Below are 22,798 nucleotides of genomic sequence, written 5' to 3'. Positions count from 1 at the left end.
TTATTAATAGGCAGCCAATACTATCAGTCGCATTATTAATATCTTGGTGTTCTTGACAATAAGCTTAAATGGGAGATGTGGACAGATCATATACTGTAAGTATAAGATAATTAATTTCTTAAAGCAATAACTTTGCTGTAATGTCCACAACATAAAGCTTCTGATGTTTGATAGTGCTGTCATCGAAAGTGTTATGATATTCTGGATTATTTGTTGGTATGGATCTGCTACTGAGGTACAGACGAAATTATTAAGAAAATTAGTAACAAGTAAGTAAATTGTTAGGGACTGCATAACCAAGCATAGAAAGTATCTCTGAAGAGAGAGCGTTAAATAAGAAAAAGAATATTATTTCATTTCATTTCATTTATTTATTCTCTTTTCATGGTAATGCAACACGAAATGCCACAACAACAATCCACACAAACGCAACAAAAATACATTCCATGACAAGAAGAACAGGAGTAGGATGAAGAAAAAAAAATCTTATAAACTCCTACCCCATTCTTATAATAAGAAAGTTACAAATTAGATGGCCTAACCGACATGAAAGAAAATAAATAAATAAATAACCGCGACAAAAAAAATAAAAAAATAAATGAAAAATAACGCAGACCAGATGTAATCTACTTTCATTTTTAACAATTTTCCTTAATTTTTTTTTTTTTTTTTTTTATATTAATTCTGCTTACACAACACTAAACAAACAAAAACAACAATAATGCAATAATGACAACTCTGGCATCAAAGACAATGACGAGACCATGATCATTCATATTATAGTTTTAAGAATTTTCACCATCATCTTTATACAAGTTAAGTATCTTCTCTTTATACTTATATTTAAATCGAACTATATTTGAACAACATTTTAACTCATTCTCTAGACAATTCCATCTTTTCACACCAGAAACTGAAACACACATTTGTTTGAGGGTATTTCCAGCAAAAGGTTGTTTAAAATCATTATTTCTTCTACTTGTCTCACTATTTACAGTAAAAAGGGTTTGCAGTCCATGTGGTAACAAGCAATGTTTTGCTTTATGAACAACTAATAAAGTTTGTAAAGAAACCAAGTCCTTCAATTTAAGTAGTCCTGACCTCAGAAACAGTCCTGTAGTATGTTCTCTTGGAGCAACTCCATTAATTATCCTTATTGCCCTTTTTTGCAAAATAAATAAGGGCATTAAATTAGTAAAATATGAATTACCCCATACCTCCAAACAATACATCAAATAGGGCAAAATAAAGGAACAATAAAGGATTCTCATTGCTTTATAATTTAACATAAACTTTACTTTACTCAAAACAGCAATATTTTTACACATTTTATTTCTTACGTAGGCTATGTGTGATTTCCATTTTAATTTTTCATCAATGAGTACTCCTAAAAACCTCAATTCTGACACTCTCTCAATAGTTATTCCATTTAGAATCAAACAAACATTATCAGGACATTTTTGATTTGTAAACAACATAAATTTAGTTTTACTTAAATTTAACGACAGTTTATTTTTGTTAAACCATTTCTGAAGTAGGACCAATTCTTGTTCAATAGTTTTGATTAAGATTTTTAAGTTCTTCCCCGATACAAAAAAATTTGTAGCGTCCGCAAAAAGAACAAAACGTAAAATCTTTGATTCATCACAGAGATCATTAATGTATAAAATAAATAATTTAGGCCCCAACACAGAGCCTTGAGGGACTCCACACTGTATTGTTTCCAACTTAGATTCATGGCCTAAATACTCTACATATTGTTGTCTATTTTCTAAATAACTAATAATCCAATTTAATACTACACCTCTAATTCCATATGTCTGTAATTTAGATATCAATATTCCATGATCGAGAGTGTCAAAGGCCTTTTTAAGGTCAATAAAAACTCCAACTGTGTGATTTTTATTCTCCAATTCTGTAGTAATGTCCTCTGTGATTTTCATCAAAGCCATAGCTGTTGAGCGGGTGCTACGAAACCCAAACTGATTATCGTTTATCAAAGAATGTTTTTCAAGAAAATAATCAAATTTTTTAACAAAAAGCTTCTCCAGAATTTTTGAAAATTGGGAAAGCAAAGATATAGGCCTATAATTTGTAAGACTATGCCTATCACCAGTTTTAAAACAAGGAATAATTTTAGCCACCTTCATTTTATCTGGAAAAAAACCTGTATTAAAAGACAAATTAATTATATATTTTAATGGTCTAATAATGCAACGTAGAGTTTCTTTGACAATATACATATCTAAGCCATCACTATCACATGAATTTTTACTTTTTAATTTAGAGACAGTGGAAATAATTTCACTCTCACTAACTTCGTCAAAAAAAAATGGATTGCATGACTCTGCTTTCACCTATCCAGCTTTTATTATGTAATGGTATAGTTTTGGCAAGATTTGGACCAACATTAACAAAAAATGAATTAAATTCATCAGCCATTTTTTCACCACGTATCTCGACATTCTGTTCATTCATTAAATATAATGGCTGACTATAATTCATTTTACTGCCTATAACCTCCCTTAAGACTTTCCACATATTTTTGATATTACTTTTGTTTTCCATCAACAAGTTTATATAATAATCTTTCTTTGCACGTCTCATTATAGTAGTCAACTTATTTTTGTAAGCTTTATATTTATTTTCTGCATTTACCGTCCGATATTTTACAAAATCCCGATAAAGCTTATTCTTCTTTTTACACGATTTCAATATACCTTTCGTTAACCAAGGTTTATTATTATTTCTTGCTTTATCATTCAATATTTTTATTGGGCAATTATTATTATATAACCATAAATACTTTTTCAAAAATAATTCATATGCCTTATTTACATTATTTGTACTATAAACATTGTCCCAGTGTTCTTTCATTAGATCATCCCTAAATCTATTTAATCTTTCCTCAGTTCTTAACCTAATAACTTTACTATACTTTTCTTTATTTGTTTTTACTTCACAGAAGTGAGTTACAAATATCGGTAAATGATCCGTTGTATCATTTATCAAAAGACCACGTTTGACCGTTTTTTCAAATATATTTACAAAAATATTATCAATTAACGTGGCACAACTGGAAGTTATTCGGCTAGGCTTAGTAATAGTAGGATAAAGGCCTCTACTGTACATTAAATCTAGAAAATCTAAACTACTAGTATGATTTGACACATTCAAAAGATTTATATTGAAATCCCCACAAATTATAGACACTTTATTTTCATTCAACCCAAATAATAATTGCTCCAGCTTGGAGCAGCTTGGCATTATGAATGATAAGAGGATCTTCTCGCCTCTGCTTTTGAACTGCCTCCGGGCCGTCTGTATTTCTTAACCCGTTGAATGAAAAACAGATTCAAATGGGCTTTCCTCAAGCAATTCAAATGTTTTAATTTTTGATAACATGGTTTGGTCATTCTTTTTTTTAATTGTATATTGTGTATGTTTATCTATGCATATTGTGATCTCGGATGCCTGTGTGAACATATATAATATACATATATAAAAGTTACATAATGAAGACAGACTTCACTGTTCACACACACACAGTACCATTGCAGGCTATGGAAGTCCCCTGTTCGATATGTAACCAGGGCAAAAATAGCCTGTAGTTATGCTTCCCGCCTCTAGAGGGCACTCTGGTGCACACGAGTAGTGCAGTAACGGAAAGAACAAGAAGTTTCGGTTTTGCCTTTTTATAGACCTTCAGAGAACGCGTGAGCTGAGGCGCGTTAGAAACTAACACCAACTTATACCATTTGCTATTACGAAAGCGAAAGGGGAAACCCCCAATTTGGTGTTCTGTTTGTTGAGCGGCTGGAGCAGTGATTCATCGCACGGAATCTTTGTTTCTCCAGAGTGCCAGAGATTTCTGTGTGAAACGAGCATATACATTTCACAGTGACGGCGATTGAGCGTGAGTGTTTGTTTAATGGAAATGTAACATGTTATTTGAACTCATTATTACAGCTCATGTTATTATTGAGGAGAAATATAAACAATACTTCTGTTTCTGTGATAAAATAATGTCAGAGGGGAGAACGAAGAGACGTTAGTGCACGTGAGATGACCGTTGCGCGGGCTTTCTAGTGCGGTGCATCGCTTCACAGAGTGAGTGTCATTTTATTTCATTCTTTTATTGTAAATGCTTATATTCACTCAAAGAAAGTATTTGGCTAGCTCTGCACTTTTTGTAATGTCAAAGTTTATTAATAATCTGTAAGAGATGAGAATGAGTATAGTAATGTTAACTGTAGAGTGTTAGGTATGTTTATTCCTGTCTTACAAGTGTGTCAGTGGCTTACTGTATGAGAATGTGTCTTTAATCATGTTTATGTTTTGTTCTTTATTCAGAAAACATATAAAGCCACTACCGTTGTTTATTTGGGGTATAAGTGCTCACATAAACCGTTTTGTGTATTGTTTTATTTTTGGGTATATACAATTATTTGCTAAAAACTAAAAGGGAAAATTAACACAAATCGAGTATTGTGAAAGAGAATTTACTGAGGGAAAATATGGAAGTGTAACTATTATCCTTTATTTTGGGTTGTTTCTTTGTACATTTGTGGAACATTGAAATTCACACTGTACGTGGCGAGCTCTGTTTGAAAGTTTTTATGTTTGTTATTCTCCTATTGTAACTCGTTGTATAAATTTTTGTTTATATTCCTGACCACAAGCGGAAACTCCAGACATTAACGCTGCGTCTTTCTCATACGCAGTCGAAAATAAAGAACCCCTTTTTTTTAGATGTTTGGTTGTGTTTGAGTTTTATATAGTGTACACATTTACACGGCCACATCTTTTTGGTACCAGGAGTGGGGTAGTTTTTCTGCTGGTTTCCTCTTGTGGGGAGGGTTTTTTTCTTTGAAAACGAATACACAAGCTAAGTCGAACATACCGTTAGCCTAAGTGGGTAGATAAACAACGGTAGTGGTCAAGGAGGATTGCGTGCCAGAGTCAGCAGAGAGAGCTGTGCACAGGGCCAGGAAGGACTGTGGGAGGACAAGGAGCCAGAGTGCCAGGACCGGCTGGAACGAGGAGGCTGCATTGGACTGTGTTTGCAGGTGAATTTTGTAGAGACTGAGACTCTTGATATAGAGGTATGGAGGAAGACGCTCATGAGGAGATGGTCGATAGCCAAGAGGCTGGCGCCGCCTTCAGGGCTGATGATGATGATAGAGATAACCCTTTCCTACAGCTCCGATCACAAATTCAGGAGCTTGGGAAGAGACACGATCAGGTGATGTCGACACTTGCAAGTCTGAACACTGTTAACACTAGGTCGTATGTCTATATTCCCAGAGAAAGACAAATTGTTCCCTACTGTGGTGACTCTAGTAAAGACGGTCAGACCATTGACGAGTTTATTGAGGAACTCGAACGAGTAATTCGGATAAGGGGATTGAGTGAAGAGGATCAAGTAGACTTTATTTTGTCACACTTAAGGGGATCAGCACTTGATGAGGTTAAATTGTGTGTGGGGAGGGAGGATGCAACGCCCCAGGACCTGTTTGATTGCTTGAGGGCCGCTTTCCGAGAGAAACGGACGACTCCTCAACTGTTACACGCCTTCTATGCACGAAAGCAGTTAGAAGGGGAGGATCTACGAGAGTATTCGCATGCCTTGTCGACGATGTTAAACGCGGCACTCCAACAGTCACCTGATGCAGTGCCCGATGGGCAGTTAGCGTTAAGGGATCAGTTCATAGAGGGGGTAAGGGACACTGTACTTCGACGGGAATTGCGCAAAATGGTGCGGGACCGGCCCCGTGTGACTCTAATTGAGGTCAGAGAAGAGGCTCTGTTGTGGTGTGCTGAGGAGCGTCCCCGGGGGGCGAGCGTCGCTAGAAACCGTTACCTGATGGGCGTGGGGTTTGAGGAGGCTACTAGATCCACAAATGTGTCTGCATCTTCTTCAAAGGAACTGAATGCTGTCTTGCAAGACGTCGTAAAAGTAGTGGCACAACAAGGAAAAGCAATCGGCGAGCTAACTGATGCCGTTCGTAGCCTTACGACTCAAAGAGCCAGCTTTGGCTCGGAAAGGCCCCAAAGACCTAAATTTAAGCCTCGATATACCCCAGATGGTCAGCCAATCTGCTTGAGGTGTGATGGTGTGGGACATATAGCCCGCAGTTGCACCACGCCACGTAAGCAGGAAGGACAGGTAGCGGCCCCTGCAGAAGCCCTAGTGCCGGGAAACGTGTTCCCTCCATTGCGCAGAGCCGAGCAATGAGAGGGGCGTCCCAGGGCTCAAACAGCAGCTTTCTGACTAAAGAACGGTTCTTGGAACGTGCCGTGGGCAAATGCCCCGAGGTTGAAATCAGCATAGGGGGAATAGCTGTTAAGTGTCTTTTAGATACGGGCAGCAACGTGAGCACGTTGACGGAAAGCTTTTTCAGAGGGCGCTTACATGGGGAAGATAAGGATATGCACAGCACGATGAAGTGGTTGCGGATTACGGCCGCCAACAAACTGCCCCTCCCGTATTTGGGATATGTGGAGTTGGATATTCAGGTGTTGGGGGTAACAATACCCGGCTGCGGATTCTTGATAATCCGAGACCAGAAGGGTGGAGAAGCTGATCATTCACCTCCAGGAATTCTCGGCATGAATATTGCTCAGCGCTGCAAACAGCTGATCTTGGCCGAGTTTGATAATGGCCTAGCGGGAACACTAGACTCGGACTGGCGAGATGCGTTCAGTAAAGTACAGGAAGAGGCACTAATTGCGGCAAGCTCTACAGTTCGACTAGCAGGAAAATTCAAAACGTGCGTGCCTGCAGCCTCTGTTGCCACGGTTCAGGTCAGAGTACATAAAGAGCTACCCAATACTAAGGGTGTGGTCATACTTGAACCAGGGGCAGTTCCGCTGCCAGGGGGTTTGATCCTCGTGCCCATGGTGGTGTCAGCTGGTAAACGAGTGTTTCCAGTGCAAGTTTTAAATTGGGCGACAGAAGATGTTTGGCTACGGCCGAAAGCAAGGCTTGGAGTACTGTCCCAAGGTTGCTCAGTGGAGAGTGGTTCTTGTAATGTAGCATTCCGACGGATTTCCCAAGATCATGAGGAAGTTACTGTCAGTGTAAGGTCGATGACAGGGACCCACAGTGACTTACCGTGTCCCTCAGACAGGGTACAGGTGGGGGGAACTCCAGGTCAACAGGCAGAGTTGAGAGCATTGTTGAGGCAGTACGCGGATGTGTTCGCAATGTGTGATGAGGATCTTGGGTACACTGATCGGGTTAAACACGAGATTCCTGTGTCCGACAATACCCCCGTTACCCAAGCATACAGACGGATACCTCCAAATCAGTTCGAGGAGGTGAGGGAGCATATTTCCGGACTTCTCAAGAAAGGAGTTATTAAGGAAAGTTCAAGTCCATATGCCTCCCCGGTGGTCTTAGTCAGGAAGGCAGATGGAAGTTTGCGGCTATGCGTGGACTACCGAAAACTGAACTCGAAGACTCTGCGAGACGCATTTCCCCTGCCGCGGATAGATGAGAGCTTGGATGCGCTGGGTAAAGCACAGGTGTTTTCAACCATAGACTTGGCAAGTGGTTATCACCAAGTAGCTGTTCACGAGAAGGATCAGCATAAGACCGCCTTCGTCACGCCATTCGGACTGTATGAATATCAACGGATGCCGTTTGGTCTCTGCAATGCACCGGCGACATTTCAGAGACTCATGCAGGCCGTAATGGGTGATCTGGTGTTCCAAATGGTTCTTGTCTACTTGGATGACCTTCTCGTCTATTCGAGTACTTTCGAGACTCACCTGTCCAGACTTGAAACAGTGCTCCGCCGACTGAGGGAGTCCGGGTTGAAGATTAAAGTGGAGAAATGCCACTTTCTCCAAGCGGAGGTGAGGTTTCTGGGGCACAGAGTATCGGCCCAAGGGGTAGGCCCGGACCCCGACAAGATCAGTTCAGTAGAGCAGTGGCCAACACCTAGCACCGGGAAGGAATTGCGATCCTTTTTGGGGTTTTGCAGTTATTACCGCCGGTTTATAGCAGATTTTTCCAAGGTGGCGGGACCTTTGCATGATGTTGTGAATAAGTGCACCAAAAAGGGCAGTGGGGCCCAGTGCAATAAGTTGTTTCAGGACTCATGGACATCGGAGTGCCAACAGGCATTTGAACGTCTGAAAAGGGAGCTGACCTGCGCTCCAGTGCTGGGATATGCCGATTTCTCTCTTCCGTTCATGCTGGAGACGGATGCCAGTAGCTTGGGTTTAGGCGCTGTCTTGTATCAGTACCAGAATGGGAGAAAGAAGGTCATAGCCTACGCTAGTCGGAGATTGAGAGGTGCCGAACGCAACGACCGGAACTACAGCAGCATGAAGTTAGAGCTCCTGGCGTTAAAGTGGGCTGTAGCCGAAAAGTTCAGAGGTTATCTGCTGGGATCTCGTTTCACTATCCTCACGGACAACAACCCACTCTGCCATCTGAACACGGCTAAGCTGGGAGCGGTGGAGCAGCGGTGGGTGGCACAGCTGGCCGTGTTCAATTTCGAGGTACGCTTTCGGCCGGGGCGTTGTAATACAGCTGCTGATGCTCTCTCTCGGAGGCCAGAAATGGAAGAGGGGGAGATTGTGACAGAAGATGCGGAGTATGATGGCTGTGTGGCCATTTGCAATGAGCTGCAGGTGGGAACTGCTGTAGAACCAGACCTTGCAACAGCTGAATTGGGTTCAGTGGAGCTGATGAAAGAGGAAGCTAGCTTGGATCCTGCCCTCGGAAACACTCCAACGTTACCTGGGTATACTAAGGAGGAGCTCTGTCACTTTCAGGATGCTGACCCTTTTCTCAGTGTCCTAAAACGGTTTTGGCAGTCGAGTAGGAAGCCTTCTTCTCGCGAGAGACGGACTTTGCCTCGGCAAGTGCGATCATTGCTCAAACAATGGGACAAGTTCAAGGAAGATGGAGGATTATTGTATCGGGTATTCGATGATGTGTTTCTAGGTGAGTGTCAGCAGCTGTTACTTCCCGTTTGTCTGGTTGAGCCAGTGCTACGGAGTGTTCATGACCAGATGGGACACCAAGGAATTGAGAGGACGTTGGGCTTGCTCAAGCAAAGGTGTTATTGGGCAGGTATGCATGAAGCTGTAGACAAATGGGTGAAAAATTGTCAACGCTGTGTACTGGCAAAGATGCCTCAGCCTAAGATCCGGGCATCTTGGACCCCTTTTCTGGCTTCCCGTCCATTAGAAGTGGTAGCTGTTGATTTTACTACCCTTGAGGCTGCCTCTGATGGTCGAGAAAATGTCCTTGTGGTGACAGATGTTTTCACCAAGTTCAGCCAGGCTTTCCCCACCCGGGATCAGAAAGCTGATACCACCGCAAAGGTCCTCTTGAAAGAGTGGTTCCTCAGGTATGGAGTACCGCAGAGACTGCACTCCGATCAAGGGAGGAATTTTGAGAGCGCGGTTATAGCAGAACTGTGCAGACTGTACGGGGTACGGAAGTCAAGAACTACTCCGTATCACCCACAAGGGAACCCCCAGTGTGAACGATTCAATCGCACGCTGCATGACCTGCTGCGCTCATTACCGCCCGACAAGAAGAGGAGGTGGCCTGAACACCTGCCAGAATTGGTGTATGCCTACAACGTGACGCCTCACTCCTCCACGGGATATTCCCCGTATTACATGTTGTTTGGGACACAACCGCACCTTCCAGTTGATGCCTTGTTGGGAAGGGAGCCTGAGGAAGGCACGGAAACCAACTGGTTGTCCATTCACAGGGAGAGACTCCAGGATGCCCATGCTAGAGCGAGAGAGTACGCAGAGAAAAAAGCAGTGGAACGGACTATCAGACATGAGAGTGAGGTGTATTGCCCTGAAGTTGCTGTTGGAGAGCAAGTGTACTTGAGGCACCGTCCTGCAGGGAGAAATAAAATTCAGGACGCGTGGGCGCCAGAGGTCTATGTCGTGAAAGACATTCAAGGAACTACGTATGCGGTGGAACCTGTCGGAGGAGGTTTACAGAGAAGAGTACATCGGTCGCATATTCAACCTTGTCCATTACCAACCCCGGTGCCAGCACCGCGTAGCAAGGTACGGCAGGTGAAGGAAGGTGTTAGTTCCCTGGATAAAGGACCAGTATTGCCTTTGAACCTTGAGTGTGTAGTTGTGGATGAGACATGGCAAACAGCGAGAGGGCGGTCATCGCCTTTAGTGAAAGAAGGTCACGAGCAATCCAATCCGCAAGCAGAGGGTTCGATAGAGCCTCGATGCGAGGGTGTTAAAGAACCACTAACTGCGTCAGAGGAAGGAATTGATAGTGGGGAAGTGGTACCAACATACTCAGTTCCTGATACTGTGGTGAAGCATCCAATCCCGGCTCAGAGACATAGTTTGGGCGTCCCAGAGAATCCAAGAGCACCTACACCAATGCCACGTCGGTCTCAAAGGCAGAATGCAGGTAAACACAGTAACCCGTACCATTTACCCCAGTCCGTTTGTAACTCTGTGTCATTCAGTCCAGACGTTTTGTCTCAAGTTTTGGCGGGCATGGTAATGTACACGTCTGAAAAACTGAAAAGTGTTGTTGACGGTTAAAAGGGAAGTCCACGTGGACGTTGACTTATGGCAGGGGAGAGTGTAACCAGGGCAAAAATAGCCTGTAGTTATGCTTCCCGCCTCTAGAGGGCACTCTGGTGCACACGAGTAGTGCAGTAACGGAAAGAACAAGAAGTTTCGGTTTTGCCTTTTTATAGACCTTCAGAGAACGCGTGAGCTGAGGCGCGTTAGAAACTAACACCAACTTATACCATTTGCTATTACGAAAGCGAAAGGGGAAACCCCCAATTTGGTGTTCTGTTTGTTGAGCGGCTGGAGCAGTGATTCATCGCACGGAATCTTTGTTTCTCCAGAGTGCCAGAGATTTCTGTGTGAAACGAGCATATACATTTCACAGTGACGGCGATTGAGCGTGAGTGTTTGTTTAATGGAAATGTAACATGTTATTTGAACTCATTATTACAGCTCATGTTATTATTGAGGAGAAATATAAACAATACTTCTGTTTCTGTGATAAAATAATGTCAGAGGGGAGAACGAAGAGACGTTAGTGCACGTGAGATGACCGTTGCGCGGGCTTTCTAGTGCGGTGCATCGCTTCACAGAGTGAGTGTCATTTTATTTCATTCTTTTATTGTAAATGCTTATATTCACTCAAAGAAAGTATTTGGCTAGCTCTGCACTTTTTGTAATGTCAAAGTTTATTAATAATCTGTAAGAGATGAGAATGAGTATAGTAATGTTAACTGTAGAGTGTTAGGTATGTTTATTCCTGTCTTACAAGTGTGTCAGTGGCTTACTGTATGAGAATGTGTCTTTAATCATGTTTATGTTTTGTTCTTTATTCAGAAAACATATAAAGCCACTACCGTTGTTTATTTGGGGTATAAGTGCTCACATAAACCGTTTTGTGTATTGTTTTATTTTTGGGTATATACAATTATTTGCTAAAAACTAAAAGGGAAAATTAACACAAATCGAGTATTGTGAAAGAGAATTTACTGAGGGAAAATATGGAAGTGTAACTATTATCCTTTATTTTGGGTTGTTTCTTTGTACATTTGTGGAACATTGAAATTCACACTGTACGTGGCGAGCTCTGTTTGAAAGTTTTTATGTTTGTTATTCTCCTATTGTAACTCGTTGTATAAATTTTTGTTTATATTCCTGACCACAAGCGGAAACTCCAGACATTAACGCTGCGTCTTTCTCATACGCAGTCGAAAATAAAGAACCCCTTTTTTTTAGATGTTTGGTTGTGTTTGAGTTTTATATAGTGTACACATTTACACGGCCACAGATAGGTAGAGATCGGTCAGAGATCCAGGTCCCCACTTGGCATGTTTAAAAAATATATATTTAAAGTTATATTATGAAAAAAGACCTTAAAAGATGTTTTGATCTTTTGTTTCTTCAAAATGACCAGAAACACTAGTCCCCTCTTGGCCAGTGTAGAGCAATAGTCCCCTGTTAGTAAACTAGACGTGTAAGTGCGTTTGTGTGTGTGTGTGTGTGTGTGTGTGTGTGTGTGTGTGTGTGCGTGTGTTATTCACCTCTGAGAATCAGCTCTGCTCAAAGTGTGTGTGTGTGTGTGTGTGTGTGTGTGTGTGTGTGTGTGTGTGTGTGTGTGCGTGTGTGATTCACCTCTGAGAATCAGCTCTGCTCAAAGTGTGTGTGTGTGTGTTTGTGGTTCACCTCTGAGAACCAGCTCTGCTCACATTGTGTGTGTGTGTGTGTTTCACCTCTGAGAACCAGCTCTGCTCACAGTGTGTGTGTGTGTGTGTGTGTGTGTGTGTGTGTGTGTGTGTGTGTGTGTGTGTGTGTGTAATAGTAAATAGCTCTAATTTAAGCAGAGACGTCAGAGAGTCGTCAGTGTCAGACCTCCTGTTTTTCATCTGTTTTTTTGTTTGTGAAGTTTCAGAAGTGAAGCTCGTCTGAAGATCATTTCCTGAATGACAGTTTTCCACTGGTCACTTGGTACTTTATTTTGTGTAAATATAATGTAGCTAAACATAATGAGAAGTAGCCTAAATATCTGCTTTATGATGAGAATTTAAAATATTATTCTTTAAAAGCATGGAATTACATGATTTCTGATCGATTACAGGTTTTCTGAATTGCTAAAACACATTTCTTGAAACCATCACTCACTTTCTCAAAACCCCTTATACACAAAACCAAATCTTCAAACCACATCCAGAGAGACTCTGACAATGCTTTCAGATCATACACACATCAGTCAATATTATAAACACTACAGAGGAAAATTGAGAACACAGAGAAAAATGGAGATGCAGTTACAGAAAAAAAGTATATTGTAACAAAGTAAACAAATTTAGCAATTACGTAAAAAAGTACAGGAATGACAGCTTACCGTAGTTAAGTAAATAAATACTGTATGTCCTGCAAGTGTAGTATTATACTGAATATTGTATTGAATGTCTGTATATTCAGCACTGGTGTACTGTGAAAATACAGTGACCCAACGGTAAAAGCCAAAAAGGTTACAGTAAAAAAACTCTTCCTCCTCTTACAAACAAACTGTTCCTCCTCTCACTCTTATGTTGTTTCCATCCAGTGTTACTATCAACATTAGAGCAACAGTTTTGGCTCTCTGAACGGACTTGTATTATGTACAGTTGGTTTAGTCACATCATTAGAAATAAGTGTGAACTATTTTGAGTCGTTGTGTGCAAACGATGACAACTGTGTTGTAGTTGTGTTTAACTTTTGCCTGCCCACAGGGCACACAAACATGCCAAATATTAAAAATAAAAGGATTACAATGTAAAATATTTTTATTGTGTACATAAAGACATGGTGGAATCCAGCTTATCCCGTAGATGATCTGCTTGCGTTTTAACCTCTCTCACACACACATACACACGCACAGCTTTAACTGTAAGGAGGGTTTCAATGTTTCTTAGAAATTGTGAAAAAAAAATATTTCACGTGACATTCAGACTATGAACAACCGTGACTCAAAGTCAAACTGAGGGTTGTGCTAGTAATACAAACCACGTCATAATACATAAGAGTTGAATTTTAAAGTTTACATTTAATCTAACAGAAGAAAGATAGGCTACTCTGTCACCTCAACACAAAGTAAATAATTTCCACGTTCAGTACAATTCATTGCAAAATTATATCATTATACAACATTCTGCCGTTATAATATAACACTTAGCATTTTTCTAACTCAGTATAAATGGGGTTTCATCCATAAAAACTATATAAACTTCTTTTATGCTTTGGGAATAGGTTCCTTTGCAGGAGGATAATCATATTTGTGGCAACTTTTAGCATCAGAGTTTGAAAAACTCCTGCTCTCACTTATACCAAAACAATGTTGCCATAAATGTCCATACAGTGAGAAAGATATCGTGAAATGCTCAGAAATGGTTGTTTTGTGTGATGTGAACATCCGCTTATCCGTGCTCTCAGCTAAAGGTCAGAACTTTGACCTTTAAAAGAAAGAGCAAATGCAGACGGAGATTATGTAACTTCTTCAGCGAGTTCCATTACGTAGAGCCGAAAGTGAAAGTAAATCTGAGCAGCTCAACTCCTGCTGAGTTTGTATTTCTTTCTTGATTTATTGAAATGTTTGGTAATGATAAACAAATATTGAGATTGTTTTTACATTTTGAATGGTCTTTGTTTTCTCAGAAGCATTATCCTTAGCTCCTGTTCATACTGAGAGACAGTTAAAATGGTGACGACATCTAAAACACTTCCTGGTGAAATTGCGTTTGAGTAATAAGAAGTGCATTCTGTTAGAGTTCATAGTTGATTTATCTTGTAGTTCAGTTTTAGATCATTTCTTCAAAAGTCAATTGGTTCCTATCCAGACCACCTTCAGATTGAGCTAAGATATATCAATTACTGACGGCTTTAAATGACATTTAGTTTGTTTGCTGATGCTGTCTTGTGTGTCAAAGTGTTTCATTCTTTTCTTAAATGTGAGGGATGAAGATACACTTGATCTTGTATATTTTATACGATCATACTTCTTATTTTCTGTCTCTTTCAGTGATCAAGAGATCCAGTCCAGATGATCCAGTGATCCAGGTTCTTCTGATGGGCAGAAACGGCTCTGGGAAAAGCTAATCAGGCACTATACTGGGAAAAAGAAAGTTTAAAGTTCAAAATCATGAGTCTGAAGTGTGTGATGGTAAAACACAGATAGGAGAGAAGCAGGTGTGTGTGTGTGATTGATTCTCCAGATCTACTGGATCCAGATCTGAATAAAGAGAAGATGGAGAAGATGAAGGATCAGCTGGTCTCTCGATGTTCATCACTATATGGACTATATGGACAAACTTCAACGAGTAGGTTGAGAATGGTGTGTGTGATCTGTCTCACCGAGGATTCTCCGTACAATGGATGTGGAACTACTCAGTGCTGACAGAGGAAACCCCCCACTCTACGTTAAGCTCCGCCCACTGCAAACTGCTCATATAAACACTGCAGGTCAATCAGTCACAATCACAACACAATCAGAAGCAGAGATTCCAGCAGGAGAACCAGACCTTCACTTATACCGACTTACAAGTATGAATGTACTATAACTATATTTGCACTGATAAATACATATGCTTCGTATACAGTTCTGTTGTGCAGCACTGCATTTCACCAAAAGAATCATTGTTTCATTGCGAACTAAATGTTCAATTGCCATTTTATTACATGATGAAAGATAGATTCAACTCAATTGATTTGACATGATTTTGATGACTAAAATGTATTAAATTAATTAAATGGAAAATTATTTTCAAAAAACAGTCTGACTCTTTAACAATTAGGCCACGACTGACCCATAATGTATATTGTTATATTTGAGCTAAAAAATAAAAAAAATAAACTGAAGTTTAATGAAGTTTAAAGCATCACATGACCACGGGGTCTCAATGCAACTGCTGATGTCACTCAGAGCCGTCTCTAACACACTGTAAATCTGCATATTTCAGTCACTATAATGAACGCCTGAATGTGACGGTCGTGCCGCAATAATGTCATATCTATAATTATTTATTCAAATTTATAAGAACACATGGAAAAATGGCATCTGATAATAGGGGAAAGCTAAGCAGAAAGTTGTTGTGTGTTGATTGTGATTCTTGATGTGTGAATATCTAAATAATTCTGTCATTAATTGTTTTAAAACAGGTTCTTCATTTGAGTTGAATCATGATGTCTAACATCAGTGTGTGTTGTGGAGAGATTGAGAGCGCTGTGGGGTTTGTGTATGTGATTCTGCCTGTTATACTGAATCACACACTCAATGAAGACTGTGAGCAGAGCTGGTATTCAGAGGTGACTATTACACACACACACACATTCTTACATCTATCTTTATGAGGACTTTCATTGACACAATGCAACCTCTAGCCGCTTACCCTAACCTTACCCATCACAACTAAGTGCCTAACCCGACCCCTGACCCGAAACCGACCCTTAACCTCATTATAACCTGATCCCCGAAACCAATTCTTGACCCTCAAACAGGCCTTTAAAGGGCTCTCAGAAAGTGAGGACCGGCCAACATGTCCTCACTTTACTCTCTTTGTCCTCACTCCAATGGACTAAAACTCAAACTGGTCCTCACAAAGATAGTTGCACACACACACACACACACACACACACACACACACACACACACACACACACACACACACACACACACACACACTCTCTCATGATCTGATCCTCTTGTGTGTGTTCAGGACTGGCGTCTGATAGCAGATCCATCAACTCCTGAAACACTGATGGATCCTGTTAGTTCAGTCTCATCGGATCGTCTCGTCACGTCTCGCTGTGTGAATGTCCTTCATGAGATCCTCTGTGACGCTTCAGGAGTAAATCAACTCTCAACACATCATTCCTCTGTTTTCATATTTAATCTTTCATGAACATGATTCTCTAATGCTTCTTTCTTTCTTCACAGTTCAGAATGGAGACCCTGTTCAGAGGTGAGAGAGACTCTTGAGTAAAACATCAGTCCTGAATCAGACTAAAACTGAATCTTCTGGAAGTGAATCATGATGATTGTGAATGTGTTTTTCAGTGAGGAATGAAACTGCAGTGACTCCAAACTCAGGTGAGTTCCAGCTGATAAACGTGTGTCTGATTCACTAATAAAACACTGATTCAGATCTGATTCAGACTCAATCCAGTGGGAATGTTTTCTGTCATACTGTCTGATATCTGTGATCGTTGTGTGTTTTAAAGATGTTCTGAATGAAGTGACTCAGTGACAGAACACTCTAAAAAATGCTGGGCTGTTTTTTAACCCAGAATGCTGGGTCAAGTCTGTTGGGTAATTTTGTTGGGTTATTTTATCACATTTAAAACACCTTTGGGTAGTTTTAATTTTCCAGTTTTTGGGTTAAACCTGCTGGGTCGCAACGCTGGGTTGTTTCACGAGCTTCCCGCCTTGGAGATGTTTAAATTCGCTCCCAAGCTGTCATTTTGAGAGGACAAAGGGGCAAAGCAGCTGGGTGCAACTGTTTTAAGGTAAGTTTATATAATGTTTTATTTTATTTTTTCTTAATAATTAGTTTGAATTAGCACAATTATAACTTTTTTCGCACCAATAATTCTTAAACTTATATAGTCAGACTAAAATTGGTGATGCAACTTACGACAAACGGCTATTAAGTTACCTCAGAATCAGATATTGACTCGCATAGTCATTTTAATGTGAGACGACAGATTAATACAGTTAATGATTCCGTATCACACGGAATTATGAAATATGTGAATATCTGTGAAAACAGAGGAAAGAGTCGTTTCTGTCACTGACAAGCGAATTGAACAAAGTGAGTCGAGTCACTCAAAACAAATCAATTGAGTAATATGACTCGCTGCCCTTAGGTAAAACGCCTGCAATTGTCCTTACCGACATGTAAAAGACATAAAAAGTAGCCTACGTAAATGTCGTGGGACCGCAGGTATAAAAGAAACTACCATCCGGTTCAAATAAACCGGTTCACACTTGCAAGTTTGAAACAAAATGATTCCCGGAAATGAATCGACTTATCAGCACCGCGAACACTTTCAAAGTGCGTGCGTGCATCAGTGCCGTGGGTTGGACCAGTGAGGTGATTTGGTGTGGTACAAAAAGTATTTTTTACATAGGCTACATAAATTCGTTTTTGGTAAGTGATGTAATTTAAAATTTCGTTTTTTTTTCCTAGTTAGAAAACCATATGGATATGAACTCTTCTCTTCGAGTGGCAGTTACCCAGTCTTATCGACAAGTTTAACGGTAAGTTCATGTTTATTATACACTTTTGCTGCTTTTACATCTATAATTGACTGCCTGTGATAATCAACTCAACCTCGCGAAACTTAACGCATATAAATTTGATCCGTGCTTAATAGGTAGCTCACAAGGCTGCCAACTTCTGAATTTAGCAATTTATACCTAAGCTTGTGGTTCGATTCCGATCTTGATTCAATGTCGATTCATTTGGATAAATATAAGTAGCTACATGTTCATTTTTTAATGAACCTACTATTCAAACCTACTATAGTATGGCCCTGCTATTCTTTTTAATTTTTTCAACTTTAGTTAGTATGTTGTGTTGCTGTTTGCATAAAAAAGATCTGTAAGGTTACAAAAATCAGTCACTCCAAAGTGAGATAGCCTATTTTATGTAACACAATTTTAAGGATTGCAATTAATTGAGAAAAATTTAATCAGTCTTTGGAAAATATTCCACAAGGTGATGTTTGTTGTTTTAAATCTTCAATACAACAAAAAAGGCAAGGTATTTAGTATCATTATTGCATATTTATTTTTTATGTCTGTAGCTTTTTGCACAAACTTTAGTATATTTGTTGTAGCTGGTCCTGTTTCTGAGATGTTATGTCTCTTTTCTGCAGAGAATAGAGGTGATTTTGCTCTTTTGGTCCTTCCCCTTCTTCTTCCTGCCACAGTGTATTGGTCAGAAGAATCGGCCATCTATTGACGAAGCTAGCTAGAAAGGCTTTCATTGATCTTCAACTAGTGAGTATAAAACCGCATAACTGCTATTTAAATTGCATTGTAACCTGACTGGAACTGCCTGTTCATTACGCAAGGGATAATGTACATCCAGCCAGTTGATATTGCAGAATAAACTTCAACAGGGTAATCAACACAAAGTGGAGGGATCTCGTATCACCCTGAAGGAGTTTATTTTGTGATGAAAACTGACTGGATGTACATTACCTCAAAACAATTCCTGTTAAGCAACTTTGATCCTAGACAAAAAAACAAGATCAAACAAGACATAATGTAAAGCATACCACTTATTATATGGCTTTTCGCCAAATAAAAATATTGATTGTTGAAATCATGATAAACTCCATTTCATGATAAACTTCACACAGTTATTGAACTGAATTGAATCAACACTGAACTGACTTCAACTGAATAATGAAACCGTTGCCATTTAAACAATCTGTATTTTTGTGTTTATTTTCTTTTATAGGTCGGAACGAACATGGTGGAGTTTCTAAACCGGGCAGAGTCTACATAACCCGTGTCTAAGAGTCGTCTTCTTCTTCGGAGTCAAAAAAAAAGTAAATTTCACTGTGTATACTGTAAAATAGGCCTACAATTTTGCACATCTGTGAATTTCATTTTAATTTCCTAAGAATTAAATGGTATAAATTACATTGTTCAAAACTAATTTTCTTTCTTTCTTAACTGTATTTGACTTTATTTAACTATACTTATGTACATTTTTGCATATTTTAAAAATGATTTTGCATTTGCTGACTTTAAAATGAATTGTCTGTTGATTTCACTGCGTATTTAGACCGTTACACATGTAATAGTTAAACGTATAAATGTCATTGTTCAGAACTAATCTTCTTTCTTTCTTTAATTGTATTTGACTATTTAATACTTGATGTATTTTTAAATGATTTTGCATTTGCTGAATTTAAAATATAATTGTCAATGTCACTGTATTTAAACCGTTAAACATGTAATAGTTTTAGAACTAATCTTTATTTATTTATTAAAACTGACAATATTGAACTACTTTGATGTCAGCACTAAATGATTTTTGCATTTAAATTTAATGTGCAGTTTGTTGTCATTGTTGCCAATTTTAACACATTTGTGAATGTCAGTTGACAAGCATTAAAAATTATTTTAAGTCTAAACATGTTCTTCATTGTTTCTTAATTCAAAGTTTTACAGTAAAGCACAGGTGAAATTATAAGAAAAAGAAAAATAACCCAGCAAAAATAACCCAGAATAGCAAATCCATTAATGGTAAAAAAATTACTACATCTTGGGTTTCTAGACAACCCAGCCTGCTGGGTTAAAATGTCACTGGGTTAATTTAACCCAGCATGTGTTCTGTCCAATATTTACCCAGCACTGGGTTGCCAATTGGGTTGTTTTTAACCCAGCCAATTTTAGAGTGAAGTGACAGATCTCAGGTCAAACATTTAAGAGCTTTAAACACCAACTCTAATATTGATTTATCATTATAGATCAGCTGATTTGATAATTGATCACTTGTATAGATCAGCTGTGGTGGCTGTTTGCTCTCTTCATCTTCATCTTCATCATCTTCATCTTGATATGTTTCATGCTGCGTAAAAAGGATCTTTGGGTGAGTCATGAGTGTTTAATTGTGTCTAAAAGAATAATAAGTCATATTAAAGGATGCCTAAACTATAAAATCTCTCCGAATAAATAGAAAATACTTTGCTGAATATAATAGTGTTTAATAATCAGTCAATGTGTTGTCAGGTATTTTCCAAAAGCAGAGACGATCATCTTTCAGCGTAATGATCCAGAAAACAGGTGAGAGTGAATCAAACCGAGAGAGAGTTGAAGAGAGTTTGACTGAATCAGAAGATCATGAAGAAGTGAAACAGACGTTCAGCTGAGACTCTGTGAATGAAGCTTGATCTGCTGAAACTGAATGTGTTTCTCTCAGGGATCCTGAATCTGATGATGATTCACTGAAGAAGCTCAAATCTAATGAATCTGATTCACTGCAGTTCAACATCTCCGTGTCCACAGGATGATCTTCATCGTCATCTTCACAGAAAGTTCATTCTGAGCTTCTCAACTCTTTTCATTCCCTCATCTGTTTTATTAATGCTGTTTAATTCTTAAAGATGCATTGTGTAATATTTAGGAGGATCAGACAGAAATGCAAAATAATATACCGAACTGTATAAATGATAATGAACCGTAACATAAATGAACCGTTATGTTTTTATTACCGTAGAATGAGGCATTTCTCTCCACACACACCACGGGTCTCCTTACATCCACATGTTTCTACGGTGGCCCTGAACGGACAAACGCGTCTCGTCACTGTGTTGTTCTTCATGTAAAGAAGCTAAAGCTAAAGTCAGCGAATAAAACACTGACACAATGATGAACAAGTGACAATATTATTCGCAATAATACATAATTTTACTGAATAATTTAGTAAACCTAATTTTTTTTATTTACACTCAAAAAAAAAATTGTGTCTAAACATAAGATTTATGTATTTGAATTGCATAACAAATTCCCATGCATTTGGTTTACATAGTTTTAACATAAACCAATCAATACTCCTGAATGTGATTCATATGTTTAAGTCATACATAAATGAAACAGATAAGATTTATGTAATTGTATTAATAAACTGAATGTGATTTATATTTGTCAGTCGTATGTAAATGAAACAGGTAAGATTTATGTAATAGTACACAGAAAAACGCCCATGTTAAATTAACACTGCTCAGTGTTCATATGTGTGCACACTACAGAGTTAAAGCGGTGTTGAAGTTAATGAGATAATTAAGTGATGATTGAGCATTAATTATGAACACCTGCTGTTAACAAGCAGAATCACTGAAGAGCAGAGAAACACAAGAACTACAACTGACTTCAGCCACAGTCTTAGATGAAATCAACTGAAGAGAAAAGAAGACATTAAATCTGTGAAGATCTCAGCAGAGGAGGATTAAACAACTCAAACAGCATTACCAGCTTCACTTATTACTAACCAGACTGACTTTATTTCATTTCCGTCTGAAATCAATAGTTGTATTTTAAAGTCACCATGATGGTGGTTAGCGTTTGCTTTAGTTGGGCTCTTGACCATTGACTCTTTAATATAACATTTTCTCTGGCTGCTATAATTATGTGTTTATAAAACACGTTTGTTGCAGCAAAAAAAGCCAAGAGAAAAAGAGATCAGGTGATATTGGCTGTTTATTGATGATGATGATGACGACAAAGTCATCATCATGTAATTGCCTCATTTGCTGATCTTGTTCAGTGTCTAATGCTTTTTAATATTGTTTTATTCATAACAGAAGCCATTTGATTTTACAGCCTGAAATCTAACAGTGTTATTTAGCAAACAATACTTTTTTTTTTATTTTTTTTTATAGTTAGTGCACAAAAACCTTTCATCTATGGCATTACTTAAACTCACACAGACATCAAGAAACAGCATATGAATCTCAACAATGGTGACAAAAGATACAAAAAATCCTGATGCATAATTTATTAATGCCACAATGCATGCTGGGAGATATGGGTGAGTTTTGATTGGTGGTACCCAGCATGCACTGCAGTATGAAGCATTTCATTGATTGTCACCATTGTTGAGAGTCATACACTGATTCTTGATCTCTAAGTAATAATGTAGAAGAGAAAGTTTAATGCACTAAATGTTTTTAAAATTCTTTATATTATTTGATTAACTGTTGGATCTAATGCTGTCAGGTCACACAGCTACTATAATAAATAAAACAAAATCACATAACCCCAATAATCAAAGCATTAGACACTGAAAAAGATAAGTGATTCAGGCCACAATATGATGATTATACCTTCATCAATAAACAGCCAACATCACCTGATCTCTTTTTCTCTTGGCTTTTTCACTGCAACAAACGTGTTTTATAAACACATAATTATAGCAGCCAGAGAAAGTTTTATATTAAAGAGTCAATGGTCAAGAGCCCAACTAAAGCAAACGCTAACCACCATCATGGTGACTTTAAAATACAACTATTGATTTCAGACGGAAATGAAATAAAGTCAGTCTGGTTAGTAATAAGTGAAGCTGGTAATGCTGTTTGTGGAGTTGTTTAATCCTCCTCTGCTGAGATCTTCACAGATTGAATGTCTTCTTTTCTCTTCAGTTGATTTCATCTAAGACTGTGGCTGAAGTCAGTTGTAGTTCTTGTGTTTCTCTTTCCTTCAGTGATTCTGCTTGTTAACAGCAGGTGTTCATAATTAATGCTCAATCATCAC

The 22,798-nt window shown here is 38.9% G+C and overlaps 1 protein-coding gene across 1 annotated transcript; it reads left to right on the top strand.

Moving 5' to 3' along the window:
- The first annotated feature begins 9,936 nt into the window (after positions 1–9,936).
- LOC307163939 (uncharacterized protein) lies at positions 9,937–21,186 on the top strand. Its single transcript, XM_079880286.1, has 10 exons — positions 9,937–10,933; positions 11,050–11,127; positions 14,552–15,072; positions 15,688–15,834; positions 16,245–16,376; positions 16,466–16,490; positions 16,586–16,618; positions 20,050–20,138; positions 20,279–20,332; positions 20,469–21,186. The coding sequence occupies exons 4-9, from the start codon at positions 15,709–15,711 to the stop codon at positions 20,315–20,317; spliced, it is 444 nt and encodes a 147-aa protein (XP_079736412.1). The 5' UTR covers positions 9,937–10,933; positions 11,050–11,127; positions 14,552–15,072; positions 15,688–15,708; the 3' UTR covers positions 20,318–20,332; positions 20,469–21,186.
- The last annotated feature ends 1,612 nt before the right edge of the window (positions 21,187–22,798 follow it).

Source organism: Squalius cephalus (genome assembly GCF_949319135.1).
Source record: "Squalius cephalus genome assembly, chromosome: 1".
In the NCBI taxonomy this organism is placed as follows: Eukaryota; Metazoa; Chordata; class Actinopteri; order Cypriniformes; family Leuciscidae; genus Squalius; species Squalius cephalus.
Note: the sequence above shows the minus strand (reverse complement) of the source record. Positions and strands in the feature narration are given on the sequence as shown.